Source organism: Muscardinus avellanarius (genome assembly GCF_963383645.1).
Source record: "Muscardinus avellanarius genome assembly, chromosome: 1".
NCBI lineage: Eukaryota > Metazoa > Chordata > Mammalia > Rodentia > Gliridae > Muscardinus > Muscardinus avellanarius.
This window is the reverse complement of record NC_137786.1, coordinates 45,395,341-45,422,360: the sequence shown is the minus strand read 5'-3', so window position 1 is coordinate 45,422,360 and position 27,020 is coordinate 45,395,341. Positions and strand designations below refer to the sequence as shown.

Below are 27,020 nucleotides of genomic sequence, written 5' to 3'. Positions count from 1 at the left end.
AGAAATTGTCCTACTTAGTCACTGAGACTGGCATGGTGGCACACACACGTAATGACGGCTACTTGGGAGGCCGAGGCAGGAAGATCCAAGTTCAAGGCCAATCTGAGCAATTTAGCAAGACTCTGTCTCAAAATTTAAAAAAGGAGGAGCAAGGGCTGCACAGGGCTGGGGATGTAGTTCATCAGTAGAACACCTGCCCAGCATGCACAAGGCCTTGTCTCAAAATTAGTTTAAGAAGGAGGAGGAGAAGAATAAGAAAAAGAGACAGAGAGAGAGAATAGAAAAGCCCAGGGACATAGCTCAGTGGTAGAGCACCTGCCTGGCATGCACAAGGCCCAGGGTTTAATCCCCAGTACTGCAAAATAAAAATAAATAAATTAAAATAAAGAATCACCAAAATAGCAAAAAAGAAATTGTTTTAATTTATTACAAGCACTTTTCTCTATTATGAATTGTTTATAAATATCATCTAAAATGTTTATTATTTACATGTATGTAATTTAATAATGTCTGAATCTAAGCTGTTTACAATTTTGGTTTAAATAATGCTGTAAGTAGTTTCTACATAATTTTTTTTTTTTTCCCCTTTGTGATACTGGGGATTGAACTCAGGGGACTTTTACCTCTGACCTATACCTCCAGCCCAGTTTTATGTTTTATTTTCAAACAGGGTCTCACTAAGTTGTGGAGGGCCTCACTAAGTTGAATAAGCCAAGTGGACCTTACTTTTTTTAACTTTTTCAGAAACAAGGTGAGAGGTATTCTAAGACTCCTGTCTCAGCCTCCCAAGTACTGGAATTTATTTATTTATTTACTTGGTGGTACTGGGGATGGAACCCTTCTACCTCCAGGCTACACTCCCGGACCTATTTTTTATATTTTATTTGGAAACAGGGTCTCTTAAGCCAGCGAGGATGGCTTTGAACCTACACAATCCTCCTGTCTCCGCCTCCCAATCATGGGGATTACAAGCATGCGCCACCACTCCCAGCCAAGTACTGGAATTATAAGTGTGCACCACCACGCTGGGCTTCTACATAATTTTTATACTGTATTCTTTTTTTTTTTTTTTTTTTTTTTTGGTGGTACTGGGGTTCCTGGAAGCCCTTCTACCTCCGAGGTACACTCCCAGACCTATATTTATATTTTTATTTGGAAACAGGGTCTCCTAAGCCAGCACGCGTGGCTGGCTTCGAACCTGCGCGATCCTCCTGTCTCTGCCTCCCAAGCGCGGGGATTACAAGCGTGCACCACCACACCTGGCTTTTATACTGTATTCTGATCTTCTCATAGGATCATAGTTATTAAAATAAAGGGCACAAATATAATTAAGGTTCTTGATGCTAGAGCTAAATTGCCTTCTAGAAAGATGGAACCAACCTATACTCCTACTAGTCACCTGTGAAAGTTTCCATTCAAAATACACCTGGCCCTGGATTCTTTTCTTTTTTTTTTTTCCCTAAAATATATCTTGTATTCTGTTTATAAAACTTTCCTGTCTGTTGTAAAATTTAGTTGATAGAGACCAGTTGGCAGGACAGGATTCACCTTGGACTCTTGACTTACCCAGTCAGTTCTGTTATTCTGGGACAGGTCTGCCAAATAATATGCCATACAACTAGTAATGGATTCTGGTCAGGCTGCTCTAATACTTTCCATCTGAGCTGAAAATAGTGCCTTTGTCACCTGAGTGGCAAGTTTGTGTAGACCATTTTTTTGCCAGGGTCTTACCAAGGGCAAAGCAGAAGTTCTCTCAGTCTATTTAAATTTATGTTTTAGTTCATCCACCTTTCTTGAGAGCCATAATGAAGATTTCTAAGGCTTGCTATATAGAATTCCTTTCTTAAGTGTTTTAGTCTGTTTTGTGTTGCTATTAAAAAAAAAAACCAACCAAGACTGGATAGTTTATATAAAGAATAGGCTATTATTTTCTCACAGTTCTGGAGGCTGGAAAGGCTTTGGACTGGCGAGGGACTTTTTGCTGCATCTTTATGTGGTATAGGAGCTGAAAAGCAGGATAACCAAATGCTGAGCAAAAACCTCTGTTGTAAAGGCCTTAATACCATGATTGAGGGAAACGCCCTCATGGCCTAATTACCTCTTAAAGGCCTCACCTCGTAATAACATCTGGTTGGCAACGCCTGAATTTTGAAGGAAACACGTTCAAACCATAGCATTAAATTGTAGGAGATGAAAAGTAAGAGATTATTTTTCTCTGGTGATCTCTTTAAAGGGCAAATGTATTTGTGTGTATGTGTGTTTTCAATTTCTAGATAATTGAATTAAGATGACAGAAGCAGGGCCAGGCCTGGTGGCTCACACCAGTAGTTCTGACTACTCAGAAGACTAAGGCAGGAGGATTGCTTTATATCCCCCGAGTTTGAGACGAGCCTGGGCAGCATAGTGAGACCCCATGTCAAAAAATAAAAATAAAAAAGATGAATAAAGCAGTTTTAATACTCCTATGGAAAATCGCATGTATATATCAACAAGATCTCTCTTTGTTTTTTATATGTATGTATATCTCTGTGTGTGTATATATATTTCTTTACTTTTTTTGTCTATCTAGTTTCTGAGGAGAGGACATTTTAGTTCATACAGGTAGCCTGTCATTTTTCCATCCCCAGACCCACAAAAAATAAAAATAAAAATAAATAAATAATAAATAAATAAATAAATAAATGAAAGTGACCACTATCTGGACTTTTGTATTTTTTTTATCTGTTTCTTCTAATAGTTTTACTAAATACTGAATTCATTTGTATCTGGGTGGGGATTAATTATATTCTGTCTCCTCCAGCAGATGAGTATAAGATCCTTGAGGTTCAATGTCTTATTTATTATTTAACATTTAATACAATACTTAATATTTGGTTTGCACTTAATACTTATATAATAAATTTGAGAACCATAGAAATTAGCCAAACTAGAGAAAAACCTTAAATAATCTCAGCCTTTGGCAACAGTGACTAAAGAGGTATTAGAGTTTAGGGTTTTTGTGAAGGAGAATGTTATACAGGTATCAGAGGAAGTAAAAAACATGTCAGCGAGAGATTATCAATAGCTTTCTAGTAGCAGCAAGGAATGTCTAGGTAAAATTGGTTGATAAACTGATTTTCTGTCATCTTTATTGAAAAACTGCCTGACAGATATAAAATACCAAACAGGTAGACAAGCAGGTACAGTGGGCCCCTTATTTTGAATGTTTATTTGCATGAGATTTTTTTGGACACCTTATTCCCTTTTCATTTTTTTAACAAATTACCCCAACAGGTCAGGTGTTGGAGTGCCTCTGCTTTCATGGGGATATGAATTAACAGTTTTAAGTAAATGTCTCTGTGTTGAATATTAGTCTTCAGGGTTATGGAATTGTTATTAAAATTCAGGGAAGCATAACTATTGGGTAGAAGGGTGGAGACAGATTTAAAAGCCAAAAAATTGTAAGGAATTTAAGGAGTGGAACCAAGGAAAGGTGTTAGTGGAAATAAGGTTTCTCTGTTTATGAGCGGTTTAAAGAACACATAGGGTTTGAGTCACATTTTAAAATATTTGTAAATTTTGCTTAATATTAAGAGCATTTTTCCTATGGCATGACCATAACTATTTACAAGGTGAGAGAGATGTGACTTCTTTCTTGTCAGTATGGCAGAGCTCAACTACGTACTTATAAAATGGGGAGTAACAACGATTAGAGAGCAATCATGTGGAACTGTGTTCAAAAGAAAAAAAGCTCAAGTTTCAAATGTCTTGAAATTCTTCAAATTTTTAATATTGCCCTCTGTAGTACTGTTTAATTTTGAAAGCGTTTTAAGATCCAACTAAAGTTCACTTTAGAAATATGTCATATTTTCACTCTTTTAAATGGAGCTTTAAGCATATGTTTTTAATAATTCAGTTAAACTATGCTGAGTTGTATATTTTTAAAGAGAATCTGTTTTGAAAAGATTTCAAAATATTTGTTTGACCAGGCACTCAGCATCTCGATGAAAGCAGTTGGAAAAGAAAAACTTTCAGAGTCATTCTGCTCTCAGAGCATCCAAGCCAAGTAAACTGGTACAGTTAACACTTCTGTAAGAGACCAGCAGCCAAGAAACTTAGCACGTTCTGGACTGCTTTCAGCAGGCCTTCAAACCAACTTAAAGGTTGCTGTTAGTATCATTGAATGTTCAGAGTAAAAAACTAAGTAACAAGTAGAACATCTCCAATTCTATTAGTATTGTACTTGTTAGTCTCCTTTAGTAACCTATGTTATCTTCCATCTCTGAATGTTGACATTCTTGGATTTCGTGGGGCACCATTTTTGTGAAATAAGACTGGCCTTTCAGACTGTGAACCCAGTTATAATTAAGCTCTCTCTCAGGTACCAATATGTTTACATTGCTTTTTAGTACTACTGAATGTCATAGTTGATATATAAATCATATAGCACATCATGATGCTTTGGGAAGATTGGCAGTACTATATTAGACTACCGGATGTAGTGATTATTTAACATGTGGCCCATTTATTTTTCATTATATCTTCCTTGAAATTTGATACCATTTAATGTATTTAGCAATAATATGGTTGGTATATATATTCATATTGATCTATATATTTATATTTATTTTATTTATATTTACATATTTGCCTTATTAAGCACTTAAATATTCATTGAATTAAACTAGACAATACCCATTATATTTAGCTGCTGTGGTAGAAAGTATATAATAAACTATTCAAGGATTCTCTATGCTTGGGAACTTAATATAAAGTCAACATCTATACTACAGTTTCTCAAATATCACAGAGTTAGAAAAATAACAGAAATTAAATTTTCAATCACTTGTATTTTCTAGTACTACCCACAAAAATAGATTAACAACATCTTTAGAAATGATTATTATATCTTAATATATTTTAAGTTCCTTTTAGAACAATAAGTATAGGGGAGTTACATGAAACCAATGATGAGTCTCTTGGGTTTTTTAATTATTATTTTGATTTGTGTATAATATAAAAACAGTAAATTATATACAGTTTAAGGTCCAGAATTATGACTCTAAGGGTTCTAAAAATTAGCAGAAAATGTAATCCTTTTATACAGCTCTGCCATTTTAGATAGTATATTACTAGAGGCTTAGAAAGCAAATGAAGGGCAAAGTATTATGGCATGTGCCTGTAATCCCAGGTACTTGGAAGGATGAAGCAGGAGGATCTCAAAGTCAAGGCAGCCTGGGCAACTTAGCCAGACCCTGTCTCAAAATAGAGGGCTGGGGGTGTAGGTCTGCGGTAGAGGACTTGTAAGGCATTACTAGGCACCAGGCTTACTTCCCAGTACTAAAAAAACAAAACAAATGAGGTAGTTTCCAAAGGCTTAATGAGTGAGAATGATTATCAAAAAATAAAATCTGCCCGGGCGAGGTGGCCAGTGTTGGTAATCCCAGTATTGGGAGGCTGAGACAGGTTTGCAGGTTCTTGTACTGCCTCAGCTACTTAGTAAGGCCCTCTACAACTTAGTGAAACCTTGTTTCAAAACAAAAGATAAAAAGTAGGACTGGGGGTTGTAGCTCAGAGGTAGAATGCCCCTGGGTTCCATCCCCAGTACTGCAAAAAAACAAAACAAAACAGAACAAAAACCTTTGATAGGATGTAGTCATGGACATGACGCATATGTATAAGTAATAAGATAATAGAGAATGTTTCTAAAATCCAAGAAAAGTAGAATGAGGCAAAATATCTATAGTTCCTTTTGATAATACTTTGGATAAGACTCACAAGGAAAATAGTTGAGATCATTAGTCCTTAGAACACGAAATGAGAAATAGTAATTTTGTGAGTCTTAGGAAGTAACTTTTGCATATGAGGAAGAAGGAGAGACTCTTCAATAGAGGGGCATTTTTATCTGTAATTTCTCTAATTGAGTGCCAGAGCGTTTTGCGAGGCTAGTCATAGCTCTTTCTAAGTTTCATTGTTGGAAGCTGACAGCTGCTATATATATCTTTTTTCTTTGCTTTATTTCTTTTTAATAACTGATTTAAGCTCTTTCTGTTATGTTTCCTCTATTGCTATATTCCTTAACATTAAAAAGTGTATTTAAAGTTAAAGTATTACAGGACAAAAACTTTATTCTGTGGCTAGAATAATACTTCTTTTGTGACATTTCTTTTTTCCACCAAAAGTGAGAAGTGAATGCCTTGCCTTTGTGCATCCCATTTCTAATGGAGGACAAGAAGTTATTTTCTTCAATGGCTGACTTCCAGAATTTTTGCTTGAACGTTTTTTGTCAAGTATATATTCCCTTCTTTAGGCCTTTTTATATAGAGCCCACAAACATCGTCAATGTGAATGATGTCATTCAGAGGGTTAGTGACCATGCCTCAGCCATGAACAAGAGGATTCATTACTATAGCCGGCTCACAACTCCTGCAGACCAGCCACTGGTAAGAGGCGAAGCATTACTAATTGTCTAAAGTTAAGTTGAACTGAAAAGTGAACAGCGTGAACCAGGACGACGCCCAATAGTTGAACTCTCGTTGGCTGCTTCCCCAGGACAGCGTCATGCAGTCAAAGATAGTAATTATAAATGTTCTCATCTTAGTATAGTTCATTTTTATCTAGCCTGGCATTGAGAGGTTTGAAACTCTTGACATCAGCTAAGAGATTTTTTTAAATTCAAATCTGCTTATCTTCAGTATCAAGAACTTTGAGGAAGATAAATTGCTTTTAAAGTGGGAAATTAGATCATCGATTAAAACATAAAAAGATATTGTTTAGTCTGTTCCATTTTTAATTATTACTATTATTTGTAGTACAGGGGGTTGAACCTAGGGCCATTCTACCTCGGAGCCACACCCCCAGCCCTAATTTTTTGTTTTGTTTATTCTTTATTTTGAAACAGGGTGTCACTAAGTTGTAGAGGGCCTCACTAAGTAGGGGAGGCTGGCCACAAACCTGTGATCCTCCTGTCTGAGCCTCCCACATACTGGGATGACAAGTGTGCCCCAACCCTCCTGGCTGTCTGTTCCATTTTTAAGTTCGATGCTACAAAGAAAAATGGTTTTAGAAATTTTCTACAGGAGTGAAAAACTGAAATACATTTCTGTGTATATGGAATCTTTTTCTATCTGCATTTTCCTTTTATAAATCAAAAATATCAGTCAAATGGCCAGATACTATACTTCTAGGCTTTGTAGACCACATACATGAGGTCTTTGTTTTGTCTTATAACTGTTACAAACATAAACATTCTTAGGGAAGGGACTGTATGTAATCAAGTTGAAGGCAGATATGTCCCCTGGCCATAGTTTATGGACCCCTAATTTTTAAAAGAAATTTGTTTTATCAAATACCTGTAATTATAGTACTTGGGAGGCAGAAACAGGAATATTGCAAGTTCAAGCCCAGACTTAGCAATTTAGCAAAACTCTATTTCAAAATAAGAAATGAAAAAAGGGCTGGGGGTATAGTGCCCCTGGGTTCATCCTAAGTAATATAGGGGTGTGTGTGTGTGTGTGTGTGTGTGTGTGTGTGTGTATTATATATAGTATATATGTAATTTAGTTGCTTATAGAAATGATCATGTATGAGATATTCAGAAAATTTAAAGCTCAAACAGGAGCATTTTAGGAGAAAATGTGATTTTTTAGAAGGGTATTAATGGCTGGGCATGGTGGTGCACGCTTGTAATCCCTGCGCTTGGGAGGCAGAGACAAGAGGATCATATAGGTTTGAAGCCAGCCTCGCTGGCTTAAGAGACCCTGTTTCCAAATAAAAAGTATAAAATAGGTCTGGGAGTGTAACCCGGAGGTAGAAGTGCTCCCAGGAATCCCAGTACCACCAAAAATAATAATAATAATAATAAAATTAATAAAATAAAATAAAATAAAATGGGTATTAATATTAAAGAGGGAGAAAGGAGCCAACATATATTAGATGTTTACCAAGTGGCAAGGACTGGGCATCACTTAAATATAGCTCTCATTTAATCCATATAATATTTATGTGTAGTAAGCATTCCATCTTCTTTTGCATGGCAAAATGTTCTAAATAGGAGAAATATTTTTGCTTTTTCCTCTGAGGCCTTTAGTGATAGTGAAGTCTTGGTTCCATTAGTGACTTACTTAAGCATTTGGGGGACTACAGGTAATCTAGTATCTCAGGGTCTAGTACAGACCTTCTAGAGGCTATACTCTTTGAAGAAAACTTCAGAGATACCATTTGGGCAAATTTGTATCGTAAAGTACATTGTTTTCCTGGAAATAAGTCTTCATTGTGCACCAAGCTAACTCTAGTAAGTCAACGTCTGTAAACAGCAATCTAAAATTAGCAATGTAATATAACTATTTTTAATGAATTTATATACCCATTCATCTTCTGAAAAATAAAAAATTACTATCAGGGAAGAACAATGTGAAACCATCAGTCCTAAGATGTTTTATATAGTTAAACCTTTATGAAAAATTTCCCATTTACCTTAACATTTTATTTCTAAATGAGAAAGAAAAGGATATTGTCTCCCAACATCTCCTAAGTCCTGGCTAAAAAGTATAACCTGCTCTGTTCTGCACTATTTGTATCACTGAGAGCTCAGTAAAAATGGAGAATTTCAGACCTCACTTCATACCTACTGAACCAAATTCTGCATATTACCAGGTCCTTGTATAGTGCATAGGAACATTCAACTTTGAAAAGCATTGCATTAGACTACTGCCAGATTGATACTTACCCCTCCAATTTTTCTTTTAAGAATATACCACTTTCTTTCTCCCTGTTCTCCATGTCTCACATTCACTATATAAAAGTCTTTTGAAAAGGGCCAGGTCTGAGGCATACATGGTAGGTATGTTTAATCTGCCTGCTTTCTATACACTCAGGGTGAAAACAGCCAGAATTTGCCATGTCTTATCTAATCCCGCCCCTTAAAATTTGACTTTTACTTCTTCCTAATTTGCTTTGTCTAGCTATAGTAGGTTTTTTTCCGCTTGAAAGAGACATGTGTCTTTTTTTTTTTTTTTTTTTTTTTTTTTAGGTACTGGGGATAGAACCCAGGGACATTCAACCTTGGAGCTTCACCCCCTGTCCTATTTTTTATTCTTTATTCTTGAAACAGGGTCTCACTAAGTTGTGGAGGGCCTCACTAAGTAGCTGAAGCTGTTCACAAACCACGATCCTCCGATCTCAGCCTCCCGAATGCTGGGATTACAAGCGTGCACCACCACGCCCAGCTATTTTTTACTTTTTATTTTGAAACAGGGTCTCATTAATTTGTTGAGAGTGTCACCAAGTTGCTGAGGCTGACTTTGAACTTGCTATCCTCCTGTCTCAGCCTCCAATGTACTGGGATTACAGGCATCCGCCACTACACCTGGCTCTTATGGTTAATTTTTATTGCCTTCTAGCATTGTCAGCTTGCTTCGTGTTTTTCCATCTGAAAATTAAATTTTGTAAATTTTGAGGCTATATATTAATTTTCTCATGAATGCTAACCTAGCACAACATTGTAATTTTACATAGATGTAGAATAGAAAAGATTGTTGGTTTATACCAGTCAGGTTCTATGCCTTTCAGGACTGCCTATTCTATTCTTAGAGTGATTGGTAGAATTCATAAGGACAAGCCGGGCGTGGTGGCACGCGCTTGTAATCCCTGCGCTTGGGAGGCAGAGACAGGACGATCGCGCAGGTTCGAAGCCAGCCATGCGTGCTGGCTTAGGAGACCCTGTTTCCAAATAAAAATGTAAAAGTAGGTCTGGGAGTGTAGCCTGAAGATAGAAGGGCTTCCAGGAACCCCAGTACCACCAAAAAAAAAAAAAAAAGAATTCATAAGGACATAGTATATTATTCCCTCTAAAATAGGAAGATAGAATAGGAAGAAATGTAGAGGGATAAGATGTAAGGTGTGTGTATAAGAAACATATTTATTCAGTTATTTTCTTTCTTTTGTGTCCAAACCTCTTTCTATTGGCTCCTTCTATTTTGCTTACATAGTTAAATCTCTTCCTTTAAAATCCTTGTTTAGCCTTTTCCTTAAGCCACTTTTAGTCATTTTTTTCTTTATTATCATATTTATATATATATATATATATATATATATATTTTTTTTTTTTTTTTTTTTTTTTTTGGTGATGGTACTGGAGTGGAACCCAAAGGCTTTCTCCCCGACCTATTTTATATTTTATTTGGAAACAGGGTCTCACTAAATTGCTGAGAGCCTCACTAAATAGCCGAGGCTGGCTTCGAACCTGTGCAATCCTCCTGTCTCAGCCTCCCAAGCACAGGGTTTACAAGCGTGCACTACCAAGCCCAGCTATCAAAGAATTTTTAAAAAATAGTCTATTCTTTTTTCCCATCTATTGACTCCTCAACTCTTTATAGTCGAGATCCTGCCGATTTCTGCTAAACCCATCCTCACATAGACGTTCAGTGATCACTTGTTTTTTGAAATTCTCCTCACTTAAGGCCAGTCTTCTTCATTTAGATTTCCTCAATCTCATTCTTTACTGGCTCTTCTTTCTTTTCTCATAAGGACCAAGAGAAAAATATTTTGAAAGTTGCATAAAATTTTGGTCCTTTGGATTTTCTGCTACATTTGAAAAAGAATTTTTAGGTCAAGGGGGAAGGGAGAGTAAAGAGGGAGAACAGTATCGATGAAGGAATTCCCTCCCATCCTTTGACAGACTGTACATATGTGAGAATACCAGCACCAGTGCCAGTACACTGTGTGAGGAAGGCAGGGCAAAGGGGAAGGGCGCTGAGGATGGCCTGCCAAGTGCTGTGCACATATCTGTCTCTAATACTATGAACTGCATTACGATGTGAGAATATAATATACCAATACAAGTATAAATTTTTTTAAATAAAGAATGCTGAGGGAAAAATTTTAATTCACTAATTAGAGATGCATACTGGTTTCTGCTCATGATATTTAGAAATGTATCTAGTCAAGTACCTTGATGTATAGAAAACATTCTGTTTAGCCGGGCATGGTGGTGCACACTTGTAATCCCAGCATTTGGAAGGCTGAGACAAGAGGATCACGGTTCGCGGACAGCCTCCACTACTTAATGAGGCCCTCCGCAACTTAGTGAGACCCTGTTTCAAAATAAAGAATAAAAATATGGCAGGGAGTGTAGCTCGGAGGTCGTATGCCCCTAGGTTCCTTCCCCAGATCTGCAAAAAGGAAAAGAAAACATTCTGTTTTATACATTTACTCTTCTGACATTTCTCTGTTTCTTTTTCATCAGATTGCTCCAGACCATGTAGTTCCAGCTCCAGAAGAATGCTATGTATATAGTCCATTAGGCTCTGCTTATAAACTTCAAAGTTATACTGAAGGATATGGTAAAAACAGCAGTTTAGTAACCATGTGAGTAAATTTACTTTTTGGAGTATGACTTGAACTGTATATGAATGTACACTACCGATTATTTAAATTTTGTCTTAATTAAAATGTGTGAAGAATCACACACCCTATTTTTATGACTATTACTCTGTATTTTCAGTTTTATGATTTGGAATACCATGATGGGAACATCTATACTAAGTATTCCTTGGGGCATAAAACAGGTAAGATTTTTCAGCCCACTTTTTATCTGAAATTTTTTCTCTTTATGTTAAGTTTATAATAAATGTACATAAAATTTACTAAAGAAAATAGATTTGTCAAGTTTTATCATAATGATCCAGTCACATGATATGATTACATATGAACTTATTCCTATATGATGATGTCTATTCTATATTTTTATTTTTAAACAGGCTGGATTTACTACTGGCATGTGTGTCATCATGCTGATGGGCCTTTTAACACTTTATTGCTGCTACAGAGTGGTGAAATCACGGAGTATGATATGTAAGAATTTGATACAGTGAAAATAGATTTTTTTAAAGTACTTTATAAAATAAATGCAGTGGAACTTATTTGTAAAAAGGTGAACATAGTAAAAATAAAACACCTTACCCATGTGTTGCTACCACTAGCAGAATATGGTGGAAACAAAGGACTGCAAGTGCCTACACAGTATAGACCATAGAAACATTTGACTTTAAGCCTTCCAGCAAATCAAAAATCTCTTTTTGGATTAAGAAGATCAAAATGTGGGAGACCATGGTATTCCCCAGAGCTCTTCAGTTTCTCCATCTCCTCATGTTTCTGGGTTGCTTATTGTGCATGTTTTTTCTTGGTTGCAGCTTTACATGCCTGTCTTGAAAATAGATTATTGATGGGGATATTGATAAGTTATTTTCCATTGAGGCAGACCTGAATGTGTACATTCCACATGTGTGTCAATGTCCCCAATTCATACCTTCCAGCGACACTGATCCCCTTTAGTGTATTTGTGGTTGCCTTTGAAATACAGAAAAGCTGGGAGTTCTTTGCAGAATGAATTCACTCTGATGCTAGTTTCCCCGTAAGAATAATAATAAAAAAAAACATTTTTAAAATAAGGCCTTTGTCAGAACTAAATAAAGAATTCTGTGTTTCTTGCCAGTTATTAGTGACTTATTTTGACTTATCCTTAATGAAAGACCTAAAAGAAGAAATTATAAATAGAAAAATATGAAAATGTAAGCAATTCAAAAAGTTGTTTGAAGCCAGGCATGGTGGCTTACATTTGTAATCCCAGTCACCTGGGAGGCTAAAACAGGAGGATTGTAGTTTGCAGTCAGCCTCAGCAATTTGTGAGACCCTCTATGACTTAGTGAAACATTGTTTCAAAATAAAGAATAAAATAGGGCTGGGGATATGCCTCAGAGGTTCAACCCCCAGTACTACAAAAAAAAAAAAGTTATTTGAACACATTGCCTCTGCTCATCTCTATAAAATCTGGATCAGTGAAAGCTTTTTGTTTTTGTTTTGTTTTTATGAGACCAGGTCTCATTGTGTTACTTATGCTCGTCTCAAACTTGTGAGTCCACGTGATCCACCTTAGCCTCCCAAATAGCTGGGACTATAAGTTTGTGCCACCACACTTGACTGTTGGATCAGGGAACATCTTTCTAAGTCATTTTAGAGTAGTTTTGGACCCAAATAAACATGTATAATTTTATTCAGTCTTAACATGTATAAACCAGTAGACCATGCTTTACCTCTAGTTTCTGCTGTCTGTACTAAGAAGCTTCCTTCTTTATGTACCAAGTCTAGTCTTAGACACTTGGGGAATAATATTTAAAAGCCTTGACAGAAGACTAATTCTGGTTCCTAAATGAGAAAAACTTTGTTTTGATTTAATGCCGTGTGTGTGTGTGTGTGTGTGTGTGTGTGTGTGTGTGTGTGTTATGAATTGCTCATTGCCTTTTCCAATTTATCCACAAGTCCAACCCTTTTGGTATTCTTATGGAGTTAACTTCTTCATGATATTGACATTAGCTCCTTATCTGTAACTTCTTAAAGTTTCTCAATGTGTAATTGATTATATAATTAGTATATTTTCTTTCTCTTTAATTTTATCTAGGTTCATTGGACACCACGACCTGGGAATACCCAGATGTCTGCAGACACTACTTTGGCTCCTTTGGGCAGTGGTCAAGTCTCCTTTTCTCCTTGGTGTCTCTCATTGGAGCCATGATAGTTTATTGGGTGCTGATGTCTAATTTTCTTTATAATACTGGAAAGTTTATTTTTAGTAAGTATTGGTATCATATGCTTTAATACAGTTTTTCTCAAATACTGTTACTATTGTAATATTTTAGTTCCAGCTTTACATTCTAGGACTTGGGATATATAAAGTAATATATATGTGTAGTATGTAATATATAAAGTGTATAATTCTGGAAAATATACTTAATTCAGTTTCTTTTTTATGGTTGTAATCTTAAATATAATGGATACATTGATTTCCAAACATTAATTATTTTCCCCCGTGATACTAGGGATTGAACCCAGGAATATTCTACCTCTGAGCTACACTACTAGTCCCATTATGTCTTTATTTTTTTTATTTTGAAACAGAGTCTCACTAAGTTGAGAAGGCTCTCACTAAGTTGCTGAGTCTGGCCAAAAACCTGAGATCCTCCTGTCTCAGCTTCCCCAGTGCAAGGATTATAAGCATGTACCACCACACCTGGCTTAATTTTTTTAATAAATAATATTCCTTCAAAATCTTTAATATAAAATATTTCTAAGCCGGGCATGGTGGAAGCATGCTTGTAATCCCAGTACTGGGAGGCTGAGACAGGAGGAAAATCGCAGGTTCATGGCAGCCTCAGCTACTTAGTGAGGCCTTCTGCAACTTAATGGGACCCTGTTTCAAAATAAAGAGTTAAAAATAGGGCTGAGAGTATAGCTTGGAAATAGAATGACCCTGGCTTCAATCCCTGGTACTGGGGGGGGGGGGAAATAGGACTGAGGGTATAGCTCAGAGAGGTTAAATCCCCAGTACCACTAATAATAATAATAATAATAATAATAATAATAATAATAATAAAAAATTTAGTAGCTATTTTAAGCATCGTTCAATCTTTATCACAGAATTTTAGTACTACAAAAGAAAAGTTTATAAAAGTCATTAATGTTTATCACTAAAGAATTTGATGTATAGACTCTAGAGGAAATAAATTTCAGACACTTATTTCATCACATTAGGATCTAAAATTATGAAACTTAAATAATTGAATTTTTGTAATATATTATTAATATATTGTATAATAGAATTGTAATCTACCTACATTGGCTACTTGAATTTTTTTGTGTGTATGTGTGGTACTAGGGGTTGAACTCAGGGATATTCTACCTCTGAACTATATTCCTAGCCCTATTTCTTATTTTTTATTTTGAAACAGGGTCTTACTAAGTTGTGGAGGGCATTACTAAGTTGCTAAGGCTGGCCGTGAACCTGTGATTCTCCTGTCTTGACTCCCAGATTACTAGAATTAGAAGCATATGCCACCACACCTTGCTTGGCTGCTTGAATTTTGAAGAGTCTTAGAAATTGAGACCAATCACTTTTATTGTATGTTGTACTGGGGATGGAACCCAGGGTCATTCTACCTCCAAGCTACACCTCCAGCTCCTATTTTTTGTTTTGAAATTAGGTTGCTCAGAGTCTTGCTAAGTTGCTGAGGTTGTTTTCAAACCTTTGATCTTCCTGTCTTAGCTTCCCAAGTACTGGAATTATAAGCATGAGCCACCATGCCCAGCTGAGACAAAGTACTTTTATGATAAGTTGGATAGAGGAAGTTCTTTGTGTGTGTATTTGGGGGTGGGAGGAATTTCTAGGGATTGAGCCCAGGTATGTTCTACCTCTGAGCTATACCCCCAGTCCTATTTTATTAATTTTTTATTTTGAAACAGAGTCTCACTAAGTTACCCGCAAACTGCAAACCTGCAGTTCTCTTGTCTCAGTCTGCCAAGTACTAGGATAACAGGTGTGCACCACCACACCTGGTGAGGAACTCAATTGTTTATTATATAAACCGCAGATTTTTACCCTGATTACTTATAGTCCTACAGTTCAGTACATGTTTAACTTTTATTTTTTTTATTTTTTTCATGTTTAACTTTTAAAATAAACTATATATTTAAAATTTGGATTTACATGAAAATCAAATTCCAGTATATTTAAAATTTGGATTTACATGAAAATGAAATTTCAAAATAAGTCCTAACATAATCACAACACTAATTGCTCTACTAGTGTTTAGGTTAGAGGGGACAGCTCTATTTTTATTTAAAGAAATTGACATTTTAATTGCTTATATTTTCAAACATTTTTATTGTCTAAAAATTATGAATTATTTCATAGTTACTATTACAAATGAAAAGGGTACTGTAAAAACCAGGGGGCCTACTAATGAGCTTTAATGTTTGTTTGTTTGTTTGTTTTGCGGTTTGGGGATGGAATCCAGGGCAATTGACCTCCGAGCTACACCCCCTGCCTTATTTTTTATTCTTTATTTTGAAACAGGGTCTCACTAAGTTGCAGAGGGCCTCACTAAGTAGCTGAGGCTGTCCGCGAACCGCGATCCTCTGGTCTCAGCTTCCCGAATGCTGGGATTACAAGCGTGTAACACCACGTCCGGCTGAGCTTTAATGTTTTAACACCATATTTACATTAGTTCTCTAATAAAAATGAAATATTACAGATATAATTGAAGCCCCATGTATACCTCCTCAGTCTCACTTCTTCCCAAAATCTGAGAATGTATTTATCATTCTCATACATATTTTTGTACTTTTACAAACTATATAACTATTGGACTATATGAAAAACTACATAACTACATGCATAATCATATGAACAACCAGATTGCATTGTCTTACATATTTTTAATCTATACAAATGCTTTTGGAACTTGATTTCTTTCATTTTTATTGATATATGTAGTTCATTTTAATTGCTTTATCATATCCAGTAATACTAGTACACCACAACTTCTTTATTTATTCTCTTGTTGATGGATGCTTAATTTATTTTTCTGTTGCAAGGAAAACTATATTAAATATTATTACTTTCCTAGTAGATTGTTGGTCATTTACTTATTTATAGGAACTTTTGTAAAGATTGTATACATCATTGTGTGTACTTTGTTTATGGTGACTCTTCAGAAGTTTTTATTTTACTTTCATATTACTCAGTCTTTTTTCCATTATGGCCCATAATCTTTCATACACATTTTACAATGAAGTCACTGTATGTGTAGGTGTGCTTTATATGTAAAAAAGAATTTGTTTTTTCTCCCCCTAAGAATGAATTTTCTCCCCTTTGGGAACAGTATTATATCTATTGCAAAAGCATAATCCATTCATTATACTAATTCAACTATTGTCCAGTTATTATATATCTAATTCTCTTTTTATGCTTTTATTGGTACATTGTAATTATACACCATAATGATGTTCAGTGATAGAAATGTACATGCTCACAGCACTTGGTATATTTCCCTCCACATCTCATCCTGCTCCCTCCTCTCCATATAATTGAGTTTGGAATTGACAGCTTTGTAAATGTACATAGCATTATTTGAACTGTTTTCTTCATCAAGTCTCTTTTTTTTCCTCCCCATCTACCTCCTCAAATCCCCTTCCTCTATTCTACTGGCATTTCTCCTTGTTTATCTGAAGTCCCTTTTGTTTCAAAAATTCTCTCTAGCTTTCACATAAGACAGAAAACATATGACCCTTCACTTATGAGACTGGCTAATGTCTATCAACATAATATTTTCTAGTTCTTTATGACTGAGATTCCATAGTTTTCTTTTTTAGATAGAATGTATTCATTGAAATATACATGGATCTTTGCCCATATAACCATATATATATATATATATATATATGGTGTGTGTGTGTGTGTGTGTGTGTGTGTGTGTGGTGCTGGGGATTGAACCCAGGAGCATTCTACTTCTGAGCCCTTTAAATTTTTTTTGTTTTGTTTTTGTTTTTGTTTTTTTGCGGGTTTGGGGATGGAATCCAGGGGCATTTGACCTCTGAACTAAACCCCCTGCCCTATTTTTTATTCTTTATTTTGAAACCGGTTCTCACTCAGTTGCAGAGGCCCTCACTAAGTAGCTGAGGCTGTCCGCGAAACGCGATCCTCTGGTCTCAGCTTCCCGAATGCTGGGATTACAAGCATACGCCACCACGCCTGGCTAATTTTTGTTTTGAAACAGGGTCTTGCTACATTGCTGAGGCTGCTCTTGAACCTGTGATCATCTTGTCTTAGCCCCCTAAGTACTGGGATTTTAGGAATGCACCACTACCCCAAGCTTTGCCATATCCTTTTTTTTTATTTTTTTTTTTCTGGTACTGGCAATGGAACCCAGGGGAATTCTACCTCCAAGCTACACCCCCAGCCCTATTTAATTCTTTTTGAAACAGGGTCTCACTTAGTTGTAAAGGGCCTCACTAAGTAGTTGAGGCTGTCCTCGAACTGTGATCCTCCTGTCTTAGCTCCCAAATGCTGGGATTATAATTGTGCCCCACCACGCCTGGCTTGCCATATACTTTTGACAAATGGGTACATCTGTATAATCTACACCTTCTTCAAGAAACAGAATATTTCCATCTCTCTAGAAATGACATTTTAATCACATATTCAAATTATTTGTTGGTATTAAAAACCAATTTTTCTGTTGTGGTACTGAGGATTGAACCTAGGCTTTCTATCTCTGAGCTAAATCCTTAGCCCTATTTAATTTTTTATTTGGAAACAAGGTCTCACTGAGTTGCTAAGGCTGGCTTCAAACTTGCCATCCTTCTGTCTCAGCCTCTCAAATACTGGGATTACAGTTGTGTGCCACAACACCTGGCAAAAACCATTTAGTTTCTTAATGTTTGAATCAAACAAACTTATTGAACTGTTGTTTAGTCTAATAATTTTGTAGATGAACTTTGGATTTTTTTTTTTTTTTTTTTTTTGGTGGTTCCTGGAAGCCCTTCTACCTCCGGGCTACACTCCCAGACCTATTTTATATTTTGAAACAGGGTCTCTTAAGCCAGCGTGGCTGGCTTCGAACCTGCGCGATCCTCCTGTCTCCACCTCCCAAGCGCGGGGATTACAAGCGTGTGCCACCATGCCCGGCTGAACTTTGGATTTTTTAATTACAGTAATCACATCATTAATGAATAAAGAAATCTGTCTTGTATTAGGTTATTATTTTTAAGTGGTTCGTATGTGTATATATATATATATATATATATACTTTTGTTTATAAACATACATATATACTTATATATAGATAAAGAGACATATATGCATGTATAAATTTGTATATCTTTTTTAAAGTATAAAGTTGCAGCTGGGCGTGGTGGTGCACACTTGTAATCCCAGCATTTGGGAGGCTGAGAAAGAAGGATTGCAGTTCGTGGCCAGCCTCAGGCCCTTGCAATTCAGTGAGACCTTGTTTCAAAATAAAAAATATATAGGGCTGGGAGTGTCACTCGGAGGTAGAAAGCCCCTGGGTTCCATCCCCAGTACTAAAAAAAAAAAAGTATAAACCTGCAAATAAGCATAAACCTGCAAATAAGCAGTGGTAATATATTGTTTCTCAGGGAATCTTTCTAATGCTTCACAATTAAATACTATGTTTGTTGTGAGTTATTGGTTCTGTCCTTTAGTAATTTTAAGAAATTCTTGCATATTATTTTTTCCCTTTAAAATTTTTTTATTGGTGCATTATATTCAAACATCATATTGGGGTAAAAAACTTGTGTGTATAAACATGTATACATCGCTGATTTAACCCCTACCCAATTTCCACCCCAGTCCCTCCCCGTCCCTCCTTCCCTTGCTTGTCTTAGTAATTGACTTCGATATGTTTAAGTACATTGTGTATTTTAGAGATTTTCCTCTTCCCCCATCCTTTCTCCTCCTTTAGGTTGTCTTGTTTGCTCCTCTATAGGATTTCCTTTTTCAAGAGTTCCTCCTATGACCCATTTCTCCCTAACTCTCACATATTAGGGAAAGCATCTGATTTCTTATTTTTTGTGACTGACTAATCTCACTTAGCATAATGTCCTCCAGTTCCATCCATTTCCCTGAAAATGATGTAATTGATTTTTTTTTTTGATGGCTGAGTAAAATTCCATTGTGTACATATCCCACAGTTTTGTAATCCATTCATCTGTTGATGGACATCTTGGCTGGTTCCATAGTTTGGCTATGGTGAATTATGCAGTTATGAACATAGATACACATGCATTAGTTTGGTAGTTTGGCTTCCTATCTTTTGGGTAGATACCCAGAAGTAGTATTGCTGGATCAAATGGTAGATTTGTTCCCATTCTTCTGAGGATTCTCCAAACTGTTTTCCAAAGTGGTTGCACTAATTTGCAATCCCACCAACATTTGCATATTATTTTTTAAATGTTTTTATTAATGGGTGTTGAATTTTAATATTTAATCCATATCTATTGAGATAATTATAGCTTTCCCCTTTAAATGATTAACATGCTGGCAGGACATACTGACTCATTTCTATAATCCCTGTTCTTGGAAGCCGAGACAGGAGGATTGCAGGCTTGAGGTGAGCATGTGGTAACATAGTGAGACCCTGTTTCAAAACAAAAATAAGGCTGGGGTGTGTCTTAGAGGTAGAACACCCTTGGGTTCAATCCCCAGTAGCACTAAATAATATTCTGAATTAAATGAATACCTTTTATAACATGTAAACCAATCTAGCAGAAACTTAAGTTAATTAGTCATGTTCTACATTTTTTAAATTCCATACTGGATTGGATTTGCTCTTTTGGGATTGGTAGGACCTAATATTTTATTGAGGACATTTGTATCTTTTCATAGGAAATACTGGGCCTATTTCTCATGCTATCTCTGAGCGTTGGTGTATTAGCTTTCTGGAGCAGCTGTAACATTACCATGAACTGGTGGCTTAAAACAAGTTTATTCATTTATAACTGTGGGGATTGAAAGTTCATTATGAAAATGTTAGCACAGCCCCACTTTTTCCAAAAGCTTTAAAGAAGAGTCATACTTTACCTTTTTCTCTTGGTTGGTTGCCAGTAATCCTTGGCATTCCTTGGCAAATAGTTACGTTAATCCAATTTTCCCTTTGTCTTCACTTGGCTGTTTCCCTCTCTGTGTGTGATGTATCCATACTTCTCTCTTTCTGTAAAGAACACCTATCAGTGACTTTAGGGTCCACCCTAATCCAGTATGACTTCATATTAATTTGCTCATATCTAAAAGTCCCTATTACCAAGTAAACTCAAATTCTGAGATTCCTGGTGGACATGAGTTTAGGGCGGAACACTTTAACCCAGTCCTTGTACATTCATTATGGAAAAAGATGAATGCTCAGGAATCTACATATGCTTTTTCTTGTCTACTTCCTTTAGTCTAACTCAGTGGTTCTTAGCGTAATAATTACTATATAGCCTTTATATTACTATAAAAACCATACTGTATAAAATTCTTAAGTGATTGTCTTAATTAAATTTGGCTGTATATGAGTATTGATTTTCCCTTTTTGCATACTTTAGAATTTTATGTAAATTATATAAATTAGTATGAGTATAGGAAAAAGATTGTCATTATCCTCATTCTAGGGATTTTAACTATAATTAGTTTAGGCTTGTGGGTAATTTTTTTTTAATCTTAAATTGTATAAACAATTTCCAAAGTGTAATTATGAAGCCAATGATACTATCATTTCTGTAAGTAAAGAAAACTGTAAGCCGGGCATGGTGGCGCACACTTGTAATCCCAACATTTAGGAGGCTGAGACTGGAGGATCACAGTTTGCGGACAGCCTCAGCTACTTAGTGGGGCCCTCTGTAACTCAGTGAGACCCTGTTTCAAAATAAAGATAAAAAATAGGGCAGGGTGTGTAGCTCGGAGGTTGAATGCACCTGGGTTCCATCCCCAGTCCCGCAAAAAAAGAAAGAAAGAAGGAAGGAAGGAAGGAAGGAAGGAAGGAAGGAAGGAAGGAAGGAAGGAAGGAAAGAAAACTGTATAAGGTGAAGTTATCAATAAAAAGTAATTTTGGTTAAGTATGCCATGTAATATTATACACAGTAGATTTTTTTAGTTTATAAATATAAAAGACTTTAGAGGGTATGGGTTTAGCATATTTCATTCATTGTTAAACTATATTTTTGTCCTTAATTTTTAGATTTTATTCATCACATTAATGACACAGACACTATATTGAGAACCAATAATAGCGACCCTGGTAAGTAGTTTGAAATTTAGTTTGTTTCTTTATTCTCTGGCTTGTTCCAAAAAGGATATCAGTACAACCTATGGCCTGATTTTAGGTAAATGATTAGTGCAGAACTGTTAACCTTATACTACCTGAGTTGCTACTAAACTGTTGATAGTCAGTGTATTATTAAAAAAAAAAAACTTCCGGAAAGGTTGTGTTGATGTGAGCTAGGCAATATTTAGTCCATACAGGTTGTATGTGCCTAATCCAAAAATTTAATTAGAAAAATCTAAAAGTCTTAATTTAAAAAGTCTGAAACACTTGGAGTCCCTAGCATTTCAGATAAAGGATACTCAGCTTGTGTTATACAACTCAAAACTGTATTCAGAGTATCCTGATTTGCCTATGAATAATCAATAGTTTCTAGAACCTGTATCACTTCTGATTATATTGGATTCTAGAAGCACAATTCTTAGTTTAATTTAGTTTTAGATATGTATTGTTTCAGTTACTAATATATAAGGTACACAAATTTATAACCTATAAAATAATTAATTTCCTTATAATGAACAGAGGCTAATCAGTAAATATAGAAAAATAAATTGAACTTTGCCTCCAAAATAATCTAAATCTTAGGAAAGTTTCCTTTAATTTATTTATTAAAAATAAACTCTTGGATACCATATGTGGAATTGCACACCTGTAATCTTAATCCTGGGAGGCTGGAGCAGGAAGATCACAGCTTTGAGACAGCTTTGGCAACAGCAAGACCCTGTTTCAGATTTTAATTAATAATAAAATAGGGCTGGTGTGTGACTCAGAAGTAGAATGTCCCAGGTTCAAGCTCTAGTTCCAAAAGGACTCCAGATAATGGGAGGGAAATCTCAGCAAAGTTTGAATGGAAGGATAGGAGAGGAAGAAGGCTGAACTTGATTGAGGGGCTACATTGAATATATGTAAAAGTATGAATATAGCATGGTTACCCTGGACACTCATTGTTGGGGGGGGGAAACAGGGGAGAGGGCAGTTTAGTACAATTTAAATGTATACCATTTATTTTCAATAAAAATATGCAAAAAATTAGAAATAAACCCTAATTGAGCCCAGGGGTGTGTGTAGCACAGTAGTAGAGCACCTTCTAGCATGGAGGAATCCTGGTTTCAATCTTTAGCGCCACACACAAAATAAAAATATTTAAATAATAATAAAATGAACCCTGTGGCTAGTGGGTTTAATATAGTGTAGAAGTCATGGGGATAGTGAATATAAACACTAATATAACCTTATCAGTAGTTATACTGTTTACCTTAATAATTTTGTGTGTGTGTGTGTGTGTGTGTGTGTGTGTGTGTGTGTGTGTGTTACTGGGGATTGAACCCATGGACATTCTACCTCCAAACTACTAAACCCCTGATTTTTCATTCTTTATTTTGAAACAGGGTCTCACTAAGTTGTGGAGGGCCTCACTAAGTAACTGAGGCTGGCCGTAAACCTGAGATAACTCCTGCCCCAGCCTCCCAAGTACTGGGATTACAAGTGTACACGACCACGCCCAGCTTACCTTAATATTTTCTAATGCTTTTCTGTGTTTATATTTCAGAGATACTAAATTGGTGTCATTTTTATGGAAGCATACATTGATTACTAAGATTAGTTCAGCATATATTTATGAAAGCTATTGTATGTCAAGACCTGTTTTAGGCACTAGGGTTATAATAATGAACAGATAGTCTTTCCTCTCATGAATCATGCATTCTGGGTTGCTGTTCAGTGTCTTACTTTGCCCTCTCAACTAAACCTGATTAACCTGTCATTTACTAACATTAGAAAATGAAAGTGAAGACCCAGCTTTTATTCCTAAGGACACACATATACTTTTTTGTTCTTGTTGTTTTTTGGTTTTTGTGGGGTTTTTTTTGTTGTTGTTTTTGGGTTTGTTTTTTTTTTTGTGTGTGTGTGTGTGTGGTACTGGGGTTCCTGGAAGCCCTTCTACCTCCGGACTACACTCCCAGATCTATTTTATATTTTTGAAACAGGGTCTCTTAAGCCAGCGCAGCTGCGCGATCCTCCTGTCTCCTCCTCCCAAGCGTGGGGATTACAAGCATATGCCACCATGTCTAGCATACACATACACCTTTGGATATACTAAATCTCTTCACTCTGTCCCTTACCTCAGAATTTTTAAGTTATCAAATAATATCATTGTCTTAAAAGAGAAGACAATTTTGCTTTTTTTTTTTTTTTTTTTTTTTTGCGGAACCCAGGGGCATTCGACCTCCGAGCTACACCCCCTGCCCTATTTTTTTTATTCTTTATTTTGAAACCGGGTCTCATTGAGTTTTAGACAGCCTCACTAAGTAGCTGAGGCTGTCTGCGAACCGCGATCCTCCTGTCTCAGCCTCCCGAATGCTGGGATTACAAGCGTGCGCCACCACGCCCGGCTTGCTATATAGATATTTTTATACCATTGGTGAAACTAGCTTTTTACTGTCTCATAGAATTGCTTCTTTAGTAGGGAATCAGTTTATTGTTAAGGTTGTAAATGCTACAATTTCAGTACTTAAAAGGCTGAGACAGTAGGATCACACAGCAATTTAGTGAGGCCCTGTTTGAAAATAAAATAGAGCTTGGGGTATAGCTCAGAGGTACAATGCCCCTGGGTTTGATTCATATTACAAAAATAAATAAAAAAAATAAATATCATAATTACATTGATTACTTGGAAAGCATCATCAACAAAGTCAGTTTACTTTTCAAAGTGATATATTTATATCAGCACTTCTCAGTATCTTTTTGTGTATGTGGGGGGTGGGGGTGTACTGGATATTGAATCCGGAAGCATTCTACCTCCAAGCAACAGCTCCAGGCCAATTTTATTTCTTATTGGAAGCAAGCCTTCACTAGGTTGCTGACAGCCTTGTTAAGTTTCTGAGACTGACTTTGTACCTGTGCTTCTCCTGACTCAACCTCCCAAGTACTGGGATTATAGGTGTATGCCACTGCACTCAGCTTTGATATCTTTTTTAATGTTTATTTGGGGTGATGAGGTAAAGTATGAAACTCCATCTCAGTGCAAAAAATTAAAGTTAATACTTATTGAATAGTTAGTCTGTACAGGTATTGTTCTAAGTGTTTTACAGCAACCCTATAGGGTAAAACTTTATTTCGCAAATGAAGAAACCAAAGCATACAAGTTATTTTGCTCAAGAACTCCTAATCACTAAGTTGCAGAATTGTGATTCACTATTTGGTCAATTTGTTTCCATATTCTATGCTTTTAACCACTACAGTAGCCCAAGAAAATTTCTGTCCAGAGCACAGAAGAAAAAAATATACATGTTAAAATGCTAATGCCAAATAATAGAGAATAAAATTTAAAATAGAACTGACAATATTCTTCCTCTTTAATAAGTGACAAATAGGACAGTTGCTTAGTATGAGTGTTCTTGACTAGCATTAAGAGTGCTTTACAAAGACTTTATTAGCAAAAACTATTGTGAAATTAGAAACACGGAATGGTTTGTACTCTGATAACAGAAGAAATTGCCACCTGAAGATCAGTGTTAAGAAAATGCATTTTACTGATTTCCCAGTTTTATAAATATAGACTCTTAGGCTTCTACCATGTGTGATAAACTTTCAGAATTATATTGGAATCCTACACTTAAAACTTCTTAAGTTTTCATCAATTATTAGGGTTGATGGTACCATGGCTGCTGTTATAGTGATGTCTGCTTTTTATTCCAAACCCACAGATTTTGTTATTAAAAGAAACCTTCCCTTTGGCCTTTGTATGAGTTAGTGCAACAAATAATTACCCTAAAATACTTTATACTGTTTTATAATCAAGGCCAAACACCATTTAGCCCAATTGGGACCAAGGGTTATTTGATGGATATTTTTTATAGTTTCCAATACCTCAGAATTGTCTAAGATTCTCTCACTTTATTTTCAAGTGAAAGATCCCTAATGTATTTAAATATAGCCCTCCAGTTTTTTTTTTCCATAAAGGATAAGCTTAGTGTTCACTGTTGAGTAAGTGTCAGTCTGTGGGGATGGTAATTTTCTGTTTTTGTGGTCTTCTCTAATAATGGTGCTTTACTGTTGCAGTGATTTGTCCCAGCGCTGGGACTGGTGGCCAACCTGACAATGGCTCTATGATTTTCTATGCCAATGACACAGGAGTTCAACAGTTTGAAACGTGGTGGAATAAATCCAAGACAGTGCCCTTTTACCTTATAGGGCTCCTCCTGCCTCTGCTCAATTTCAAATCTCCTTCATTTTTCTCAAAATTTAATATCCTAGGTAAGATTGTCTCCATTTAAAAGTTTGTGCAGAATTATCACCTGACTTTGACCTTGGTAGATCCTGTAGCTCAAGCTTTCTAAGTTTATTCTGCTTATTCTCTCTTCCTAGGCAGTACTTTTTTATTCTTAGAACGCTATTGCTTCCCTAAAGGAAGAGCCCTCTTTACATGAATTCCTGTTTCACCAAAGTAATGTTTTGACCCTATTTATGATGGCAAAAGGAACTCCCAGTGAAAATTCAAGGTTAACTATAGAAAATACAAGGGTATCATTCATTAAAAAATTGATAGACCCAAATATACTATAATATTTATCTCCCTCAAGATCTGATCTTCTGGTGTCACACACCAGTAATCCCAGTACTTGGGAGGCTAAGACAAAAGGATCCTAGGTTTGGGGGCAGTCTCAGTAAGTTAGCAAGACACTGTTTTAAAGGAAAAAATAAAAACAAAAGCGGCTAGAAGTGGAGCTCAAAGTTAGAATGCCCCTGGGTTCAATGTTCAGTTCCTAGTAATGTGCACGTGTGTGCGCGCGCGCGCGCGCACACACACACACACACACACACACGTTAGGTTATCCATCACATTAAGGAACCAGGAAGTAAAACCCCAAAATGTAGATATGTTTCCAGAAGATGAAAAGAAGAGCTAAAGATAAAGAAAAGGATTCATGGTAAGCTGCCATAAACGTGCAGAAAATGAAAAATTGTGATTATATAAGCTTTGGTCTCTTGTTTTCATGGTTTCTGAATCAGCTAATCTCTAAACCCACAGTAGAGTTTATATAGCTCATTTGTGGTTTCCTGATTTCTTGCTGACTTTCCAGTGGAACAAGTCTTTTAAAAGCATGTAAACTTATAGAAGGATTTGCTTAGTTGGGCAAAATATTCATCAGATTTCCAACCATTATTGGATGATTATTCTCCAGCGCCTTAAGAAAATTGTTCTGCTTTTGTCCTTTTTCTTGGTATTTTCCCTTTCTTTTACAGCTATACCTTCTTTGTAGGAACTAGCATCTAGGAATTTGCATTCCTAGGTTTCCTGACTATGCTTCATAATGACTAGACTTACTTCCTCAAAAGAAATAATCCACTGATTTTACACTACTAAGAATCCTGGGTGTCCAGTCTTCC

The 27,020-nt window shown here is 36.0% G+C and overlaps 1 protein-coding gene across 3 annotated transcripts in view; it reads left to right on the top strand.

Moving 5' to 3' along the window:
- The window catches only part of SLC38A9 (solute carrier family 38 member 9), a gene marked incomplete at both ends in the record, with an annotated part of 57,996 nt that overhangs the window by 6,741 nt on the left and 24,235 nt on the right, over positions 1 to 27,020 (top strand). The window contains 7 exons of one of the 3 annotated variants that reach the window (XM_080710077.1): positions 6,290 to 6,422; positions 11,225 to 11,346; positions 11,483 to 11,546; positions 11,739 to 11,832; positions 13,436 to 13,606; positions 21,549 to 21,608; positions 25,692 to 25,886. In XM_080710077.1, the coding sequence (XP_080566203.1) occupies positions 6,290 to 6,422; positions 11,225 to 11,346; positions 11,483 to 11,546; positions 11,739 to 11,832; positions 13,436 to 13,606; positions 21,549 to 21,608; positions 25,692 to 25,886 (839 nt within the window). Of the gene's footprint in view, positions 1 to 6,289; positions 6,423 to 11,224; positions 11,347 to 11,482; positions 11,547 to 11,738; positions 11,833 to 13,435; positions 13,607 to 21,548; positions 21,609 to 25,691; positions 25,887 to 27,020 lie in introns of those variants that run through there. The other 2 variants (XM_080710078.1, XM_080710076.1) reach the window with 2 other exon arrangements.